At 35.2% G+C, this 17,831-nt stretch overlaps 2 protein-coding genes across 4 annotated transcripts; one reads left to right on the top strand and one right to left on the bottom strand.

The window, feature by feature from the left end:
- Positions 1–1,787: 1,787 nt before the first annotated feature.
- Positions 1,788–6,956, bottom strand: LOC110726253 (phospholipase D gamma 1-like). Of its 2 annotated transcripts, XM_021905710.1 has the most exons (10): positions 5,963–6,956; positions 5,545–5,661; positions 5,201–5,395; positions 4,822–5,079; positions 4,661–4,729; positions 4,379–4,526; positions 3,612–3,760; positions 2,487–2,651; positions 2,201–2,398; positions 1,788–2,126 (listed from the first exon to the last, which is right to left on the bottom strand). In XM_021905710.1, exons 1-10 carry the CDS (start codon positions 6,887–6,889, stop codon positions 1,833–1,835), a joined length of 2,520 nt encoding a protein of 839 aa, XP_021761402.1. In that variant the 5' UTR covers positions 6,890–6,956; the 3' UTR covers positions 1,788–1,832. The 2 variants fall into 2 exon arrangements, with proteins under 2 accessions (XP_021761402.1, XP_021761403.1); XM_021905711.1 differs by lacking the exons at positions 1,788–2,126; positions 2,201–2,398 and having other exon boundaries at positions 2,517–2,651; positions 3,644–3,760.
- Positions 6,957–9,505: 2,549 nt separating this feature from the next.
- On the top strand, positions 9,506–17,382 carry LOC110726562 (pentatricopeptide repeat-containing protein At1g74850, chloroplastic-like). 2 transcript variants are annotated; one of them, XM_021906044.1, is made up of 4 exons: positions 9,506–11,610; positions 14,767–15,081; positions 15,172–15,279; positions 16,616–17,382. In XM_021906044.1, the coding sequence occupies exons 1-4, from the start codon at positions 9,767–9,769 to the stop codon at positions 16,959–16,961; spliced, it is 2,613 nt and encodes an 870-aa protein (XP_021761736.1). In that variant the 5' UTR covers positions 9,506–9,766; the 3' UTR covers positions 16,962–17,382. The 2 variants fall into 2 exon arrangements, with proteins under 2 accessions (XP_021761736.1, XP_021761737.1); XM_021906045.1 differs by having other exon boundaries at positions 9,507–11,610; positions 16,619–17,382.
- Positions 17,383–17,831: the final 449 nt, after the last annotated feature.

The raw sequence follows: 17,831 nt of genomic DNA, 5'->3' as shown, positions 1-17,831 counted from the left end.
ATTCTGAACTAGCCTAGACGTTTGAACACGTGGAGGTAGCACGTCAGTAATTCTCTAGCAAATTGTTAAAGGTATTTACAAGTTTTTAAAAGAGAATTATTGGGGTGTTACATAGCCTCTGCAAGTTCTGCCTATTCTTTCCAACGCAAATTCAATTCTCTTTAATCCTATTCCTTTATTTTCTTCATGGTTAGTTTTCTAAAATATAAATACTTATTTCAAAGCTATAATTTTATATTAAAGTATTATTTTTAAAAAGAGTTTTATAGTCCATGCACATTAGATTTGGGTTTATGCCTAAAGATGTAGTGATAACCTTATGGTTATATTAATTTCAAGGTGTATTCATGATTGAACTTTGAAAGTGCGAAGTGTTGATTGATATTCAGAATCAAGGTTTGATTTAAAAATTTTGTTGAATTAAATACAAAAGGAGTTTTTGAGTATTCTATTATAAAGTTTGATTTCATTCAAAGAGGAATTGGTTTTCAAAAGAGGAATTGGTTTTATAAATCGTTTTATCGAATTATTGAATTATTGGAATTGATTTTGAATCATGAGTTTTGGAGTTATTGGATTAACATTGGAATTGGTTTTTAAAAGCATGTTTGCTAATAAATTGAATTTACTTATCTTGCACTTATCGTAATTAGCATATTTTGCTAATTTGTATTTTCTATTTGTTTTGGTTCGCCCTGTATGTTTACCTTAATGGTAAGCAGTGTTGAATATTTTCAGGTGCAGCCAATAATTGAGAATATGGGAGTCCCGGGAATGTTCTTCACCTAGAATTAGGATTGTTGGTCTTTGTTTAATTATGAGTACTCATGACAATGGTTTCTATCTATCACTATTATTAATAAAGAAAGAGTTTGAGTTTCCGCTGCAAAGTATTGGTTTTGGTTAGTAGTTTGAGTAGCCTTGCGTAATCACGTGGAGATAATACGCCTAAGTCTATCTCTACGGTATAATTATACATATTATACTAGTAGTTCCGTAGAGGGATATTTGGGGGTGTTACATAATATCAATAGATCTTCCAATCGATCGATAGATGGTATGACGGTAATGTGGGTTATATGGATGCAATTAGTGTAGGTCGATAATTGGTGTAGGAGGTGATTGATGTGGATTTGAGCAAGAGTTAAATGAGAAAGAGATGAAATAACGAATGTCCCATGGTAGACAAACAATCAAACTTAATCAATAAACTAATACTTCATATTAATTTATAAAAATAAATAATTAAATAAAATAAAACCCATAAAAACCGAACGACGGGTCGGGTTTGACCCGCAAATTTACGGGTTAAACGGGTTTAGGTTGAATCGGGTTGCGGGTCAAAAAACTTTGTTCAAGACCAACAAAAACCAGTCGGGTTGAAAATTGACAGGTCTAATCTATATGCATGGATGTTTTGATCTAATTTTTTCTGTTTTCAAAACAAGCTTGTACATATTATGGTATCTTATACAAGTATATTCAAAACAAGCATTTCAATTTCTTTTCATTGAATTTGTAAGCTTTTCTGTGTATATTAGCTTAAATAAACCTCGTCACTTGCACATTTGTAAAACTTCCTCTTCTAAGCATATGTGAATTTCACATCAAAAAGTTCAATGAATTCTTATTTTCTTTAATTTTTGCAATGAAACAACTAAAGTATTTAATTCATCTACAGTATCTATCTACTTGGTGTGTTATCAACACTTACAAGATCAAAATTCCTAAGAAATTCCAATGACAGATTGAATAAAGGTAGTCATAATTAATTAATAATCATCCCTATTGCTAAAAGTAAGCTACAAATTTAATGCTATTAGAATTTTGAATCAAATGGTAAGATTTTCTTGAATGCCTGAAAATGTGCCCATAACCTTGCCACCTAAATCTGGGAATTTCTCAGACCCAGGAAGAGGGCAAACCCTGCCCCATCTATCAACTTTCAAAGGGTACTTGAGAAGGTGTCCTTTCATTTCTGTGACTTGATCAATTGAAAATTGAATCCAATTTTGTTCCCCTAATATTCTTACTCGTCTAACACATTCAAGGCTCTCGGGACGCATAAAACAACCCTCAATCGTTCCTAGGTGCTCTGACCAAAGTGACATTCGATATCCATAAATCTGCAAGTACAAATTCTCACATTAAACATGCATGTTCCATTTGCTCAAACCAAGTATTACATTCATCATCAAACCTGTCCATGTGGCCGTGAATTCCTTGAGGCCCAAGTATAGTGAGGTTGATAAGCACCCATTGCAATTTCAGTGTCTCGAGTACCTTCCATTGATCGTTGGTTGATGTTTGCAGAACCCATTATCACATACTCGTCATCCACTATCATGCCTTTTGAATGAACATATATCATAAATCGTCGATTCTTCTTTAAAAATGCCTATGTAAAAAATCAAACTTCGTTAATAATGATGAAAACTCAAAGAAAGAACCTTTTTTTTTTTAATATGTTATTATGCAAAATCAACCTGTGGAGTATTTACACTTCCGCTTGGCACACTATTGTCTTCTGAAATCTCCCGATTGCCCAAGCAAAAAAAATTCAAGAAGTCTTGAGGCTCGTAATTGTTCTCTAAACCTTTCTCTACCAACGCCTTATAAATTATTTGATACATCATTTGCATTGTCTTGTACTACAATTCATTTAAACAAATTACCGTGTGAGATGAATGAAGAATAGAGTTTAAGATGTCAACTATTACAACAGCATATGCATTATTCTCGAAAAATTATTTCACTTGTATTCAACCATGTATAAGAGACAAAGACTATAAACATTTTAGGTTCATCAAGATAGCATGTCCATCAAAATAATATGTTGATACTCTCAATTTATTACTTGATCACTTAGGTGCATTGATGAAGATAACATGTCAATCAAAAACACCCTTTAGGGAAAATATTTTTTTTTAAAAAAAAAAAATGTAATTTAACATTCTCAATGTTATACATGTAGCATGAAAACAACTTAGGTTTCATTTTTGAAAACATTATGGAAGGGGTCACCTCGTATTCCAACCATAGCCTTATTAGAGCATCCACAAGGGTTGTGCATAAGGACTTCCTTGCAATTTCTAAATACTTGGAATTAAGCTAGCCATTATGGAGCTACAAAGCTTGTAGCTTTGGTGAAACTACATAGCTCTACAAAGCTATGGAGTTTCACTCTACCCAAGGCAAATAAAGTGATTTGTTTATTATTTTTTTATGTATTAGTTAAATAACATATGACCATGTGGGACATACTTAAATTATAAAAGGAAGTAGCTTGCCATTGTAATGTGGAGGTAGTAGCTTAAAAGATGTAATGTAGTTTGGAGAATCATGATGTGGAAACCCAAAGCTAAATACAAAGACATGTAGCTAGCCATTATGGATTTAGCACAATAATAGGCCAGAGTGCAGTATTGAAAACATAATAGGATTTCTAAAATGAGAAAGCCTCGAGTTCCCAAAATTTTCGTGATGATCCAATTCGTAGTAGAGAAGCTAAGACCTCCTATGTGTCTGTGAGTAGAAGATCAAATTCCAAAATCTATCCTTAATGTGCCATAATTTAAGAATGCATATCAAATTTGTGAATCTTTACTTACTTGCCAATAAAGAATCCTTTGCATGGCAAGACTTTTTGGATCACCTTCTGGCCACATAGGAAGAACAATATATGCAACAAATCTTTCATCTGCTTTTATCTTTTCAGCAATTTTAAGTGCAATCTCAATAGGTATCAAGTTATTTGCACCTGCATAGAATTGCGAATAGTAATAAGAACACAAATACAAATGACATTAAGAATAATACGATTAGAGTAGTAACATTGTTTTATGCTATTTACACAAAATTTCTCATGCAAGCTAAGGAAAATAAAACTAAATAACATATGAGCTTGCAATACAAAAATTGGTCGAGAACTAAATCAACCTAAAGCCTAAACTAATGGTTGAAACCCATAATGGGTTTATATATACTCTATCACATCCCCTTATATGAGAGTCCTTTAATTTTTTAGCTTGAATTGTGGATGCATCATGAAACTCCCCATACTTAATGCCACGTTGGCTCTAATATTATGTAAGAGAACGAACTCAATCAAAAGATCGATTAAGCGAATAATTAAAGCGCCAGATTAGTTTATTTACTCTATCAACTAAAAATCATATTGTACTTGATAATTTCTTCATTTAATTCTTAAAGGTTACCTCCCTCTCTCTGTATTTAATTATTTCCAACATTAATATGAAGTATTTTGTTAAAAGATATTTTATCATTGGTATTTAACATGTCAAATTTAGACGCGAAAATATAATTTGAGACGGAAAGAATTTCATGAATACTAACACAAAATTATATCTCATCATACCTAAGCCCTTATGGGAATCCCAATTAAATGACGAGCCCAAGAAATATTGATTCTCAATGTAGATGAAATGCTGGGCAGATCGAATTGCATGTACGTATGCTGTATGTATGCTCATGTCTATCAGTACATTTTTCCCACAATAAAGATTCTGCGCCAACATAAAACACAAAATCATGATTAGTAACAATATTGAAAACTTTAATCTCGGAAATTTTGTGCGTCACATGTTACGAAATGAAGTGAGTATATGTATGAAAAATAGGTCAAGAAAAAGAATCTAACCATTTGTGGTCCGTCTTTAGGATCCTTAGGAAAGCCTTTTACAGAATTAGAGTCTATCGATCGAAACACCTAGATTATCATCACAAGTACAATAATAAAAACAATATATAATCCATAATTAAGAATTTTTAAGCAATTTGTAAGTAAAGTAGTTAAGTTACTTGAACATGCCAAGACTCCATATCATCATCATCATCGTTGTTGCAGGTGTGATTAGCATCTAATTGTCCAATAATATTAGGAACCTTATCTATGTGAATTAGATGATCATCATAAGCTCTTTTAAGCTTTTTAATCCCGCGAGGTGAAGCCTTTAACCAACGCTCTTGAAAGTTGGTTAAAATGTCGTATACTGCTGGACCGTCGATTTGACAGTGCAAATCATGCCACGGCTCTCTAGGACATCCATTCATTGAACCCTACACGGATGGTAAAATTATTACCAACTCGTCAAATTAAACAAGCCAAGTGAACCAGCCAACAACTAAGTATACTAGAATGATCTAAACAATGTACAAGTGGTATAGATCGAATAATTACAGCAATATTGGGGTTATGATAATCATCGTCGTGTACAGTTTGTAACGTTCTAAACAAAGAGTGCTCCGGGGTATCATAACGCCCCTTACATAGGTCGAGTCCTCCCACAAAAGCAATGAGTTTTCGCTTATGTTCACCTGCATCAGCATCTACGATAACTGTTTTTTGGTGATGAGTGTAGATTGCTCCAGCTTCCTAACCATCATAAACAATATATACATAAATCATACTACTAGTTACAATTGACTTGATCTAGCAATATCTTTGTACAAAATAAATGGAATTCAATGTTATTAGTAATTTAATTTTCTACAATTAAAATAAACTAATTATGTGTGTATTACCTGCTTTCCAATCAAACTATGTCCTTTCCCACCAGATCGTGGGCATAGTACTACGTGAACTGATGAGCCCTTGAAGAATTTGTAAGTCACTTCATCATCGGTTGCTAACATGCCTTCCTAAAAATATTAATAATATAGAATCATAATTATCAATAACATAATCATAAAAATCGATAATTTTGTTACATACTACAAGTATATTTTTAAGGCCTCGACTAATTTATTATCTATTTGACATGAAATGGTTATATAATGATTAGATGTGACAGTGACAAAAAAGTTTTATGCATCAACGAACGAATAAGAATAAGTAACATTAATTGCATGTAATAAATTTAAGGTAAACATATCATAAACGAAGTCTTTGAGAGGAATGGTTGGATAATACGACAGAGTATGAAAGAATTAATTAACTTACAGTAGTGCGATGAAAAAATTTCCTAGAAGTAGGATCATCCCACACAAGGACCAAAACTCTAACACCCTCTTGTGCTTTTCCTTTCAAAAGATCTCCCAATGTAACACCAGATAAGTTTGGATCATCGCGAACAAGTCTAACATTGTGAACAACTGACCACCCCGTTAGATAGACCAAATGCCGGGCATTCGAAATAGCATTGAATACATCATGCCAACATTTCCCATGAACAAAATCTTTGTCATAGTCAAGCTTTATATCAGGAAGCATACCATCTTCATAATGAGCATCTTGGTATAGTGTAACTTTATTTCCTTTTCTTAGAGGAAAATATGTCCTAGGAACACCATTATATTCGGGTCCGTTACCAACACCTAAGTGGTACAAGTTCATTTTTTGTACAGGGGTGTATTGAATTGAAACACTTAACTTAGCTCCAGTTTCCCAAGGCTTACCTTTTCCTTTCATTATAGGGAAAGTCCCTTCTATTTTCTCCCCTAAAAGCAATTGCTTAGTAGGAATACCGACGGCTCCTATGATCTCAGACCCTACCACATCGTCGTCTTTAACTACAAAATGTAGTTCTGGTGCGGTATGTGCCACAGGTACAAAGAAATGTTGCATCCACATTGGGTTTTCGTTATCTGGTATAACAAAAGTTCGCGCTATAATTGCACCAGCTATGGATACTGTAACATATGGATCACTTGTTCCATGGGATTTTAGCATTGATAATCGTCCCCCAAATAATCCGGACATGGTTTTATGAATTTGATCCATGTTAGGAAGTTTTTTAGCCTCCTTCACCCAAATGTCTAGATGCCCATGTAGCAATAGATTTTCTAGTGATTCCTGAGTTGTTTGAAAAGGCACAAATTCCGTGCCTTGGCCATGTTGAGATCCTTCCATAGACACCGAGTCATCCATAATTCTAAAAGAAAACTAAGGATCACTATAAGTTCTGCAATTATTGAATAGAAAAAAAAAATTAAAAAAAAAATCATAGGTTCTTATAACTTATAGCTAGCAAGAAATAAAAAAAAATCTAATTGCTTAAACATGGATCAATATTTCAAAATTAAGTGAAAGAACCAAGAGGTTTTTTTTTTTTTTTTTTTTTTTTTTTGACGAGAAGAGAGGATTTGTCATAGAATAACTACAAATTTACAATCTATTTGTGTACATACATCGATCCATAATAATTTAATTCCTAAGACAAACATAATGTTACATATTTGCTTGATGAATAACTAATACTTGTCATCAAAGGAAATAAATATAAAAGTTAGGTTTATTTGAATTTTAGTACCTCGAATATGGGGGTAATTGAATTTTAGTACCCATCTAAAATTTTATTTTAAATTAGTACCTCCAAAAACACAAAACTGTAGATTTCAGTACCTCCGTCCATGTTCCGTTAAGTTTTTCGTTAGTGGGGCCCATTTCTAATTATTTAATAATTTAATTTATTAAAAAAAAAGAAAAAACATTTTATAAAAAAAACTTAAAAAATATTAAAAAAAAAATCAGAAAAAAAACCCTAATACCACCAGCCACCCACCTTCCACCGGCGGTAGACCAACCCCGTGCCCAGCAACCTCCCCTCAACCTCCAGTCCGCAACAGTAATTTTCGGCACCCCACTGCCTTCACCACCAACATCCCGCAACTAGCAGAGCACCGCAACCCCTGCTCCGTTCCCACGCACCAGCCAGCACCAATTCCTCCGACGCCTTCACCACCAACATCCCGCAACTAGCAGAGCACCGCAACCCCTACTTCGTTCCCACGCACCAGCCAGCACCAATTCCTCCGACAAAACCACCACCTTTCGCACTTCCAATTGAAGCCGTTGATCTTAAATTCCTCAGCCCTGATTTGGTTTCAGGGTAAGGGTGAGAGGAGTACGGCTGTTTGTGGGTTTTGGTATGGGTGTGGGTTGGGGTTTCGGCAGTTCGGCGACGGTTTTGGGTAGGGGAGAGGAGTTATGCGGCGGTGGTGGGTTGATTTGCTGCTGTTAGCTTCTCGCTGGGCTGGTTTAGGTGGTTGCGCTTAGGGTTTCGGGGAAGGGGAAAACAGGGAGGGAAAGGGAGGGGTGGGGTGTCGCGGCCAGGAACGAGGAAGGGAGGGAAGATGGTGGTGGTTGCGCCGGTGCCAGGGAAGGGGAAAACAGGGAGGGAAAGGGAAGGGGTGGCCAGCGCCGGTGCCAGGGGAATTCGGCCACCAACAGCCGGAAGCCGGCGCCGGCGGTGGTGGCAGTGGCTGTTTTTATTATTATTATTATTATTTTTTTAGTTTTTTTTTACAAATTTTTTTCCTTTTTTTTAATAAATTAAATATTAAATAATTAGTTATTGGGCCCCACTAACAGAAAACTTAACGGAACTTGACGGAGGTACTGAAACCTATAGTTTTGTCATTTTGGAGGTACTAATTTAAAATAAAATTTTAGATGGGTACTAAAATTCAATTACCCCCATATTCGAGGTACTAAAATTCAAATTTTCCTAAAAGTTATTTCTAAGTTTATAATAAACGAGCTGAATAACTTAGAGAATTATGAAATTTTCTATAATTAAAGTATTTTTACGAAAACATTTAAAAGAAAATTTAGAACATTACATTCCACCAAACATATTCACATATATGATGATATAAACATGGGAAAAAAAATATCTAACCATTTCACATTATTGCATAACAACTTTGCTATTTACTTACCTCTCCAGATTCTCTTTGTGCAATGTAATTTCCAGCCTTTTCGTTATCTAATCTTCTTCATGCAAAAAGTTTTTTCTCCCACTAGAAAAGTAAGAAAACTTATAGAAATTGATTATTTCTAGAGAAAAGAAAAAAGAAATATAGGGTTGTGCATTATTTGTTGAGAACTAATATGTGTGGATATGTGAGATACATCATTTCCGGAACACAAGGGTAACCATTAAAATTACGTTCCTTTTTTTAAAAAATAATTAAAAAAAATTTATAATATATTTCTTCAACAACTAATACAATTTTCAAGTTTTCATTTTCTTTAGTCATTTCATAATTTAGGATGAGGTAGCATGTAATCCAACAAGCTAAAGAGAATAAATAGAAGTTAGAAAATACCATAACATTGAGATATTTGCAAAAAAATTATGTAAGTGCTTCGTTTTACGGTATAAAAATGTATCGGTTTGTGTGTCACTATTTTTTATCGTGAAAATGAGGCTCTTACATTACTTTTTTGCCATTTGCAAGCTCATTTTAGTTCCTTAACATCTAAAATGGCCCCTAAAACCTTAACGAAATATTTTTCGACACGTAAATCGAAAAAATGATTGAATTGAGTTGCAATTTACAATTTCTTTTTTTAAATGGCTGTAATTTGCAAAAACAAACTTTAAATGACTACAATTGGTAAATTTTTCTTAAAATAATTTCACTTGAATATGTTTTAGCTCATAAAGATTATTGACTTTAACAAACAAATATAATGCTCAGAATAAATAAAAATGAGTTTTAATTTATAAAAATAATTTCAATTAAGCAAGAATAACTTGAAGAAAACAATACTCTAAGTCTGTAATGTTTAACTCAATAACAGAATAATGGGCGGGCATAGCAGTTAGCCACCCCTTCCAACGGTCATCGTTATCCAAAACTACCTCTGCAAATTCTACCCTTCATCTTCATCTTCTTCTGCTTCTTCCTCTTTCACCCGTTTCTCTGCAACTTCAATTTCCAATTCAAACACCAAAAACCCCTCAAAAACCCTAATTTTCCGACCCCAATTTCTGATGCAAATTCATCCAAACCCAACATGATAAAAACTCTAACCTTCACTCTTTCTCTCTCCTCTCAACCTTTTCTCTCTCCTAAACCAAACCCATTTCCCAATTTCCCTCAAAACCCAGTATTACTATTTCCCCAAAAATCCCCCCTTTTCTCAAAACCCTACTCTCTCTCCTCTGATTTCAAGCTCAAAGCCAAAACCAAAGACCTAATTCTGGGCAACCCATCATTCACACTTGAAAAGGGTAAGTATAGTTATGATATTGAGACCTTAATTAATAAGTTAAGTAGTCTTCCTCCTAGAGGGTCTATTGCTAGATGTCTTGATGCATTTAAAAGTAAGCTTTCTCTTAATGATTTTGCTTTGGTTTTTAAGGAATTTGCTCAAAGGGGTGATTGGCAAAGATCCTTAAGATTGTTTAAATATATGCAGCGCCAAATTTGGTGCAAACCTAATGAACATATATATACTATTATCATTGGGGTCTTGGGTAGAGAAGGGTTGCTTGAGAAATGTCATGAGGTGTTTGACGATATGCCTGTTCATAATGTACCTCGTAGCGTGTTTTCGTATACTGCTTTGATTAATGCTTATGGTAGGAATGGTCAGTATGAGACCGCCCTTGAGTTGTTGCATAGGATGAAGAAAGAGAGGGTGGCTCCTAATATATTGACTTATAATACTGTGATTAATTCTTGTGCTAGAGGTGGGTTGGATTGGGAGGAGTTGTTGGGGTTGTTTGCTGAGATGAGGCATGAAGGGGTTCAGCCTGATATCGTGACTTATAACACGTTGCTTAGCGCTTGTGCTAGTAGAGGGTTGGGTGATGAGGCTGAGATGGTGTTTAGGACTATGAATGAAAGTGGGGTTTTGCCTGATATAACAACGTATAGCTATGTTGTTGAGACATTTAGCAAGTTAGGTGAGCTTGGAAAGGTTTCTGAACTTTTGAAAGAGATGGAGCTGAGTGGTAAAATGCCTGATATATTGTCATATAATGTGTTATTGGAAGCTTATGCACAAAAGGGATCCATTAAAGAGGCTATGGGGGTGTTTAGGCAGATGCAAGAAGCGGGCTGCATGCCGAATGCTAGTACCTATAGTATTTTGTTGAACTTGTATGGTGGCCAAGGGAGGTATGATGATGTTCGTGAGCTTTTCCTTGAGATGAAAGTGAGCAACACTGAGCCAGATGCTGCAACTTATAATATTCTTATACAGGTTTTTGGCGAGGGTGGTTATTTTAAGGAAGTGGTGACTTTATTCCATGATATGGTGGAGGAGAATGTGGAGCCAAATATGGAGACCTATGAAGGGCTGGTGTTTGCTTGTGGGAAAGGAGGCTTGTATCAGGATGCAAAAGAGATTTTATTACGTATGAATGAAAAAGGCTTGGTGCCAAGTGCTAAGGCCTACACTGGGGTTATTGAGGCTTATGGGCAAGCTGGGTTGTATGAGGAAGCTCTTGTCGCATTTAACACTATGAATGAGGTGGGAAGTAAGCCCACTGTGGAAACCTATAACTCTTTGATCCATACATATGCAAGGGGTGGACTTTATAGGGAGGTAGGAGCAATCGTGACTAGGATGATTGAGTCCGGTATAGGAAGGAACAGCGATTCATTTAATGGTGTTATTGAAGGTTTTAGACAGGGAGGTCAGTTTGAGGACGCCATAAAGGCCTATGTTGAGATGGATAATGCAAAAGTTGACCCAAATGAGCAAACACTTGAGGCAGTCTTGAGTGTTTACTACTTTGCCGGGCTTGTTGAAGAGGCAGAAGAGCAGTTTCAAGAGATTAAAGCATTCGGAATCCTACCAAGCGTGATGTGCTACTGCATGATGCTTGCGGTCTATGCAAAAACTGATAGGTCAGGTTTTTTTTTGGTATCTCTTCTTCATGGTTTGGTTATTAAAGTATGTATCTCATAGAATTTCCTGAAGTACTATTAATTTAACTAGCAAAGTGATCACACTTTCTAGAAAATATACTTACATGTTTCACTGATATGGGTCTGCAGAATGACGTATACTTGCACTGAATTAATTATCACCATGTTGGACACGGCTATGTGCCTATGTCCTTAAACACTTAGTTTTGCTAGATGTAGTTACAGATGGAGAGGATAGTCTCTAAAACATATATGGATTTGCCAATACTATGCTTTTAAGGTTTTCTTAAAACCATCAGTAAGCCTTTAGGTAGTGGAAACAAAAAAAATTAGGACTTCCTCAAGTATGTGATTACATCAATAGATATGGGAATGAAACTTGAACTCCAAAGAGCCTCTACAGGCATAATAGTGAACTTTTTAACTAATGTTGTGTTTCGAATTAAGTTGCATTGCAAGATCGACACCAGTATAGCCTGCTCTGGATTCTGAGATTCATGTGCTTTGTATATGCAACATGTATTTCGTTTAAAATTTGGTTCTATTTGGGCATAACACATTGAAAAAAAATATGCTTCGTGAGGATATCACTTCACTGCTCTCCGTATTAGTTGTCAAAAGGCTCATATATTTTACTAGGGGAATGTCAATTTAATTGCGTGCAAACAATTTGGGGAAGAAGCTTTTGCCCTTCCTCTTTTTTAATTGATACTAAAAATGCCAAATCTAGGATACTTCTAAATTAGTGTCAGTCTCATTGTGAATAGGAACATCTCCCGGGTATAAATTTTCTCCTTTTCTTTTCAGTTTTTTCATGTCTAAGAGCAATTGTGAAAGAATTTTGCTGCTTGAACCATACATGTTATGCCTCCAGAAGTGTTGAGCTGCCAGGATATCATGAACTGGTTTGAGGAATCTAATATTTGATATACTGTTGTGTAGGAGAATTAGGTATACTGTTCGATTTGCTTCCCTTCTTCCCTATCTTCTTCTTCTGAAATTCATCATCAGAACAGTGAAATCTTACAATTCAGAGTACTTCCTTTGCAAAAGGCATGAGCTATAATATTGTGTTTGGAACCCAAAATCTTATAGGATTTTTATTTGAGTTTCCTGATTACCTATTTTTTGATGCTCCAGCTGGTAGTTAAGGCAAACATTGTCAATATATGAGTTTTTTGACATCTAATATGGAGAACAGTGAAGTGATATCCTCGTGAAGCCTTTTTTTTTTTTTTTTTCCCAATATGTATATATACAGAATGTCTCTGGTGTCTTTGTTGACAATTATTTCAAGAGAAAATGTGACCAAAATGACTCGAAACACTCCTCACACCCCAGTTGAGTTTAACCATCTTTTGGGGACCTAATACTTGAGAGACTTGGGATCCTACAAAGCAATCAGTAGTGCAAAAAGATTTATTTCAGAAGATTCTGAACAGCAATATGAGAGATTGAGGACCTGAAAGATGCTGAAAAAAATGGGGATATTGTAGCTCTATTTCATTTATATTTTGGTAAAACCTTGATTGTAGGAAAATGGCATTGGATTATTTGTTAAAGTCATTTAGCTTAGACATCAAACAAAGTACTTCCTGTTCTTTATTATTCGCTGCTTGAAGTGGATGCACAATCATTAGAAACCATTTGATGAGGAGAGATTGAGAAATAAATTATGTTGCAATTATTTTCCTTCTTTTTCAAAAGAAACATATTGCGATTTAAAAGGAGCTGGGGAAGTACTTTCTATGATCTCAGTTTGCTATCTATAAGACACCAAAAGTTCAGCCATTTATGAAAGGAGTGGTAGAGGAAAAATCCACGTCCCCTGGGCTATCATATATAATTTTTTTTCTTTTTTGTTCTTGGGTGCCATTAGGAACAGAAAGGGTATCAATTTATCCACAAATCTAAGAAAGAAAGTGTTGTATCAATTCATCCAAATCTAAGAAAGAAAGTGTTGTTGCACGAATTTAGCACTTCCTCCAAAATCATTTAACTTGATCCACTCTTTACCAGAAAAACAATCAAAGATCTGAATTGTTGCGAACCTACAAAATAAACTTCCAATTTCTCATTCCATCGGCAGAAAAGGCTTACTCAATGTACCTGCCTAAACCTCTCAGCATCATGTTTCAGCTTGGTAGCATTTTTCTTTCTACTTCAGCCAAACCATTGTTTATCAAATATCGAAAAATTGTGATACAGTCGACCTCAGCGAAGTTATGCTTGAAAAGTCATACGTCACAGTGCAAGGAATCAATATTTGGGGGAAGGGCTTGTTAGTCATAGTCTATTAGTAGTAACTTGGGGAATAAGCTAGAGATTTGTTAGGAGGGATTTTCTATAAATAGGACTGATTAGGAGGAATAAGGATATGTTGAATATTGAGTGGTTTGTTATTGGGAGAGAGTGAGCCTCTCGAAAGCTCATACTAGTAGAGAATCCACCTCTCAAAATTGGAATTATCATTCAATTCACTGTAATTTTCATCTCATCAATATAAGCTACATTTTCTTCTATTTTTTCTGCCATTGTTAGTGCTGAAAACATGTCAGTTCCTAGCACACAGTCAAAAGTAAGAGATATTACTGTCTTTAACGTGGGAAAATGACTTGAAAAGGCTGATCTAATATTGAAAAGTAATGATTAATGATCGATACTGACTGAACTAATCACGATTAACAATGTGCTTCAGTGAAAGTAAAAGGCTATTGTTTTACATTGGGGAATATGTGTTAGACAGAAGTCTCTTCTTTGTTTCCGTAGTTTTAATATTACATTTTTCAAGTTAGTTATTGTTGAAATTGCTGCATTACAGAAATGTTGACAGATTCTATCTAATAAAATGTCGTTATATGCTTGGTATAATAATTTTGTAAAAATAAAAGTGTATTGCTGACAGTTTCTTACTGAGTTATGATAATTTTTTGGTGGTTCTTTGATTTATACTATTCTGGATTAAACTTGCTGTTTTCAATCTGTCTCTATCAGAAGCTCTGATTTTTTCCCAAAATATTATGCTCTACCTATAACCTTAGACTGTAGCACAAGTGCCAAACATAAATCTCCAATGCCACATGTTTTACTCCTTCAAGAAACACTTTGTCTCAATTGAGCTTTTTAACCATTCAGGTTAAATAATGCCTACGAATTGCTGAATGAAATGCTGAATCACAAGACTTCCAATATTCATCAAGTGATTGCTCAGATGATCAAGGGAGATTTTGATGATGACTCCAACTGGCAGATGGTAGAATACGTATTTGACAAACTTAATTCTGAAGGCTGTGGCTTTGGAATGAAATTCTATAACACTCTTTTAGAAGCGCTTTGGTGGCTTGGCCAGGAGGCACGTGCAGCAAGGGTGCTCAAAGAAGCAACGAAAAGGGGACTTTTTCCCGAATTGTTTCGTGTCAACAAGTTGGTCTGGTCTCTTGATGTACACAGGTACACATCACATTAAACCGTGTTGAACCCTGGATATATATTTTTTTTTTATTTCCCCCCTTTTTTAATCTTAAAATGATCAATGTGCAGGATGTGGCCTGGAGGCATATGTGCAGCAATATCAGTTTGGCTCAATGATATGGTAAAGATGTTCAAGGATGGGACAAGTCTTCCACAACTAGCAACTCTTGTTGTAGTGTAAGCTCTCTTCATTTTCCTCTTTCATAGCCTAAAGCAAACCTTAGCCCTTTGTTTTTACTTTCGTGCTCACCAAAATCCATCAAGCAATACATGAATGCATTATTCCTGTTGAGCAAAGAGTAGCACTAAGAAATTTAATTTTAGTGCAAAACTTATCAGTGAATTGCTGATGGAAATTTGGACAGTATCAACTTACTAGTAGATTAAGCATGTTAATGTCAAAGTAAATTAAGCATACTACTTCCCAAAATTTAAAGATTTAATGCTGAATTACCAGAGCGATAAATGAAAGGGAGGCTTTGCACATTACTTTACTATGAATTATGGCAATATTTTGACATGTAAAGATACACTTCATCATTGGAAGAAATAGGCTCATACAAATTACTTTAGCTTCCCTTTTTGAACGACTGTTTTCTTGTGATATGATGGAACTCCTTAAGGGTGTAAAATTGATTTCTGAATTACATTTTTTCAACCACCAACAATTTTTTAGAAACTAATTTCAGGAATATAGAAAGGTCATATACATATTACAAAAATAAAATGGTTGAAAAGGAGGAAATAGTATGTATGTTGCCTATAAATCTGATCATGTGCCAATGTCATTGTGCCAATCTTTAGTGTACAGCGTTTGACTGGAGGAAAGCTGGTTCATCTGCACAACTAATTCTCATTAATAAGAAAAGATGTAAAGTGCTGCTGTAATTGATACTTAGAACCCTGTTAAGATAGATGCCACATTGCAACCTGACCCTGACCAAAATAGAAATGCCATTCTTTTGTGTTTTTTGGATTTTTCTCTGATACCCTAGAAGTTTCAGCCAGAACTTAGTATGTATAGAGTATAGACCCAGCTGAGTTCTATGTTGCCGTTTAATCAATGAAAGACAGAGGGATGTAGAACGGCCTATGGCCTTATGCTGTCATGCTGGTCTGCCTTATCATGCACGTGTGTCTCAGAAGGAATTCCTCAACTTTTGCTCCTTTTTGAAATAGATATATACACATGGACTATGGTGGATCTTTAAGTGTTTGTTAGTGTGGACCAATTTTTTTCTGCTTTCAATAAGAAATTCATTTTGTTCTTGGCAATAGATTACGTCGGTCCCTTAAAGTCTAGGCTTTTTGCTCCTGAGGAAGAGGCTAAAACAAGAAATGCTAACTTCCTTTCTGTTTATTCATTAGTATTTGCTCTTGTGGCTTCAAGATATGCCTCATTGTTGATTCTTGCCATAATTTAAATTTAGATTCGTCATATAAGAAGTTGCATGTGATTGGAATGATACAGTTCTCTTTTGCCTCATGACGACGTTTTTCTTTGTTTCATTAGCAGAAGGGGAGACATGGAGAAAAGCGCTGTAGCAGAGAATTTTCCAGTTGCAAAGGTGGCTAATTCTTTTCTAAAGGATATTTTGCCATCATCCCAATTTAGTTTCCCTGGTTGGAACAAAGGTCGTATTGTGAGCCAGTCAACCCAGCTTAAGCAGCTATTGTCTGAAATAAAGCAAAATTCTGGTGATTCTGAGACAGGCGAAGTGATTAGACTCAGCAATATTCCTTTGCCTCTTCCTTTATCAAGGACGTCTATTGGCTCTGGTAGGAAAGAGAAACATAGCAATGATAAAAGAGATACTATCTCGAGAAGACAGAAAGAACTTATGCCTAGTACGGTTTAAGGAAGAGACTCCATTTCTATTGTCCACTTTTCAAGGTTTTGAGTTCTGCTGAATGTCAGTCGAATCAGGCTCACGATTGTGTTGAGGGTCAAAGCAAAATCTGTTTGGCTGTAAACAGCCAAAGTTATATATTCTAATCCACCCAACCTGGTTTTCCAGCATAGTTCAAGACAATGCGATCTATTTCCTAGCAACATGGCTAACCTATGTTGCTGCGAGTCTGCAACCCATGAAGCATGTAGAATTCTTAGAAACGGAAATTGATTGCTATCTCTTACCACTTGTAGTCTTTGTACATGATTCCTGTAAAAGAAATTTTTGGCAAAAGTGCTAGTTTAGTCAGGAAACAGAGCTGATAATAGCTGTTATACTCAGTTTGTAGTAAAAGAACTGGTGTACGGTGTACCATTGTGAAGATCCACTATTATAAGAAGAAAACGAAAAAAATCAGATTCACCTGTATGTTCAAGGAGCTAAGTTCTTTTTCTTCAAAAAAAAAAAAAAAAAAAGAAGCTAAGTTCTTTTTTACATACAATGCTCTTTATCATAGCATGTTTCTAAACCTGAGATGGAAAGTTTTATATTGCAGATACAGGAAAATATTAGCTAGATGTGGTCTCGCGTCTAGCTTGCTTGCAAACTACTCTCTCACGTTTCAGGTTGGAGTTCACTCAAGCAGAGCTCAACCGAGACTTGAGTCAGTTCATGCACATAGCTTCATTTATGGTAACAATTTAAATTAACAAAGATTGTCTCGAAAAGCTTGTTAGAAGGTCCAAATGTACAAATTTAATAAAGTAAACTATCTATGATGATTTATGGGTGATAATAAACAAGATAGAATTACCAATTATCTCACCAAATCTTGCT

Source organism: Chenopodium quinoa, unplaced genomic scaffold (assembly GCF_001683475.1).
Source record: "Chenopodium quinoa cultivar QQ74 unplaced genomic scaffold, ASM168347v1, whole genome shotgun sequence".
Taxonomy (NCBI): domain Eukaryota; kingdom Viridiplantae; phylum Streptophyta; class Magnoliopsida; order Caryophyllales; family Amaranthaceae; genus Chenopodium; species Chenopodium quinoa.
This window is presented reverse-complemented; position numbering and strand designations above follow the sequence as displayed.

Coding starts and splice junctions, on each gene's coding strand:
- LOC110726253 (XM_021905710.1), bottom strand. CDS start 6,889: ATGGATGACTCGGTGTCTATGGAAGGATCTCAACATGGCCAAGGCACG. Junction 5,662..5,962: donor AATTTTTTCATCGCACTACT/GTAAGTTAATTA, acceptor TAATATTTTTAG/GAAGGCATGTTAGCAACCGA. Junction 5,080..5,200: donor ATCATAACCCCAATATTGCT/GTAATTATTCGA, acceptor CCATCCGTGTAG/GGTTCAATGAATGGATGTCC.
- LOC110726562 (XM_021906044.1), top strand. CDS start 9,767: ATGATAAAAACTCTAACCTTCACTCTTTCTCTCTCCTCTCAACCTTTT. Junction 11,611..14,766: donor GTCTATGCAAAAACTGATAG/GTCAGGTTTTTT, acceptor TTAACCATTCAG/GTTAAATAATGCCTACGAAT. Junction 15,082..15,171: donor TGGTCTCTTGATGTACACAG/GTACACATCACA, acceptor ATCAATGTGCAG/GATGTGGCCTGGAGGCATAT.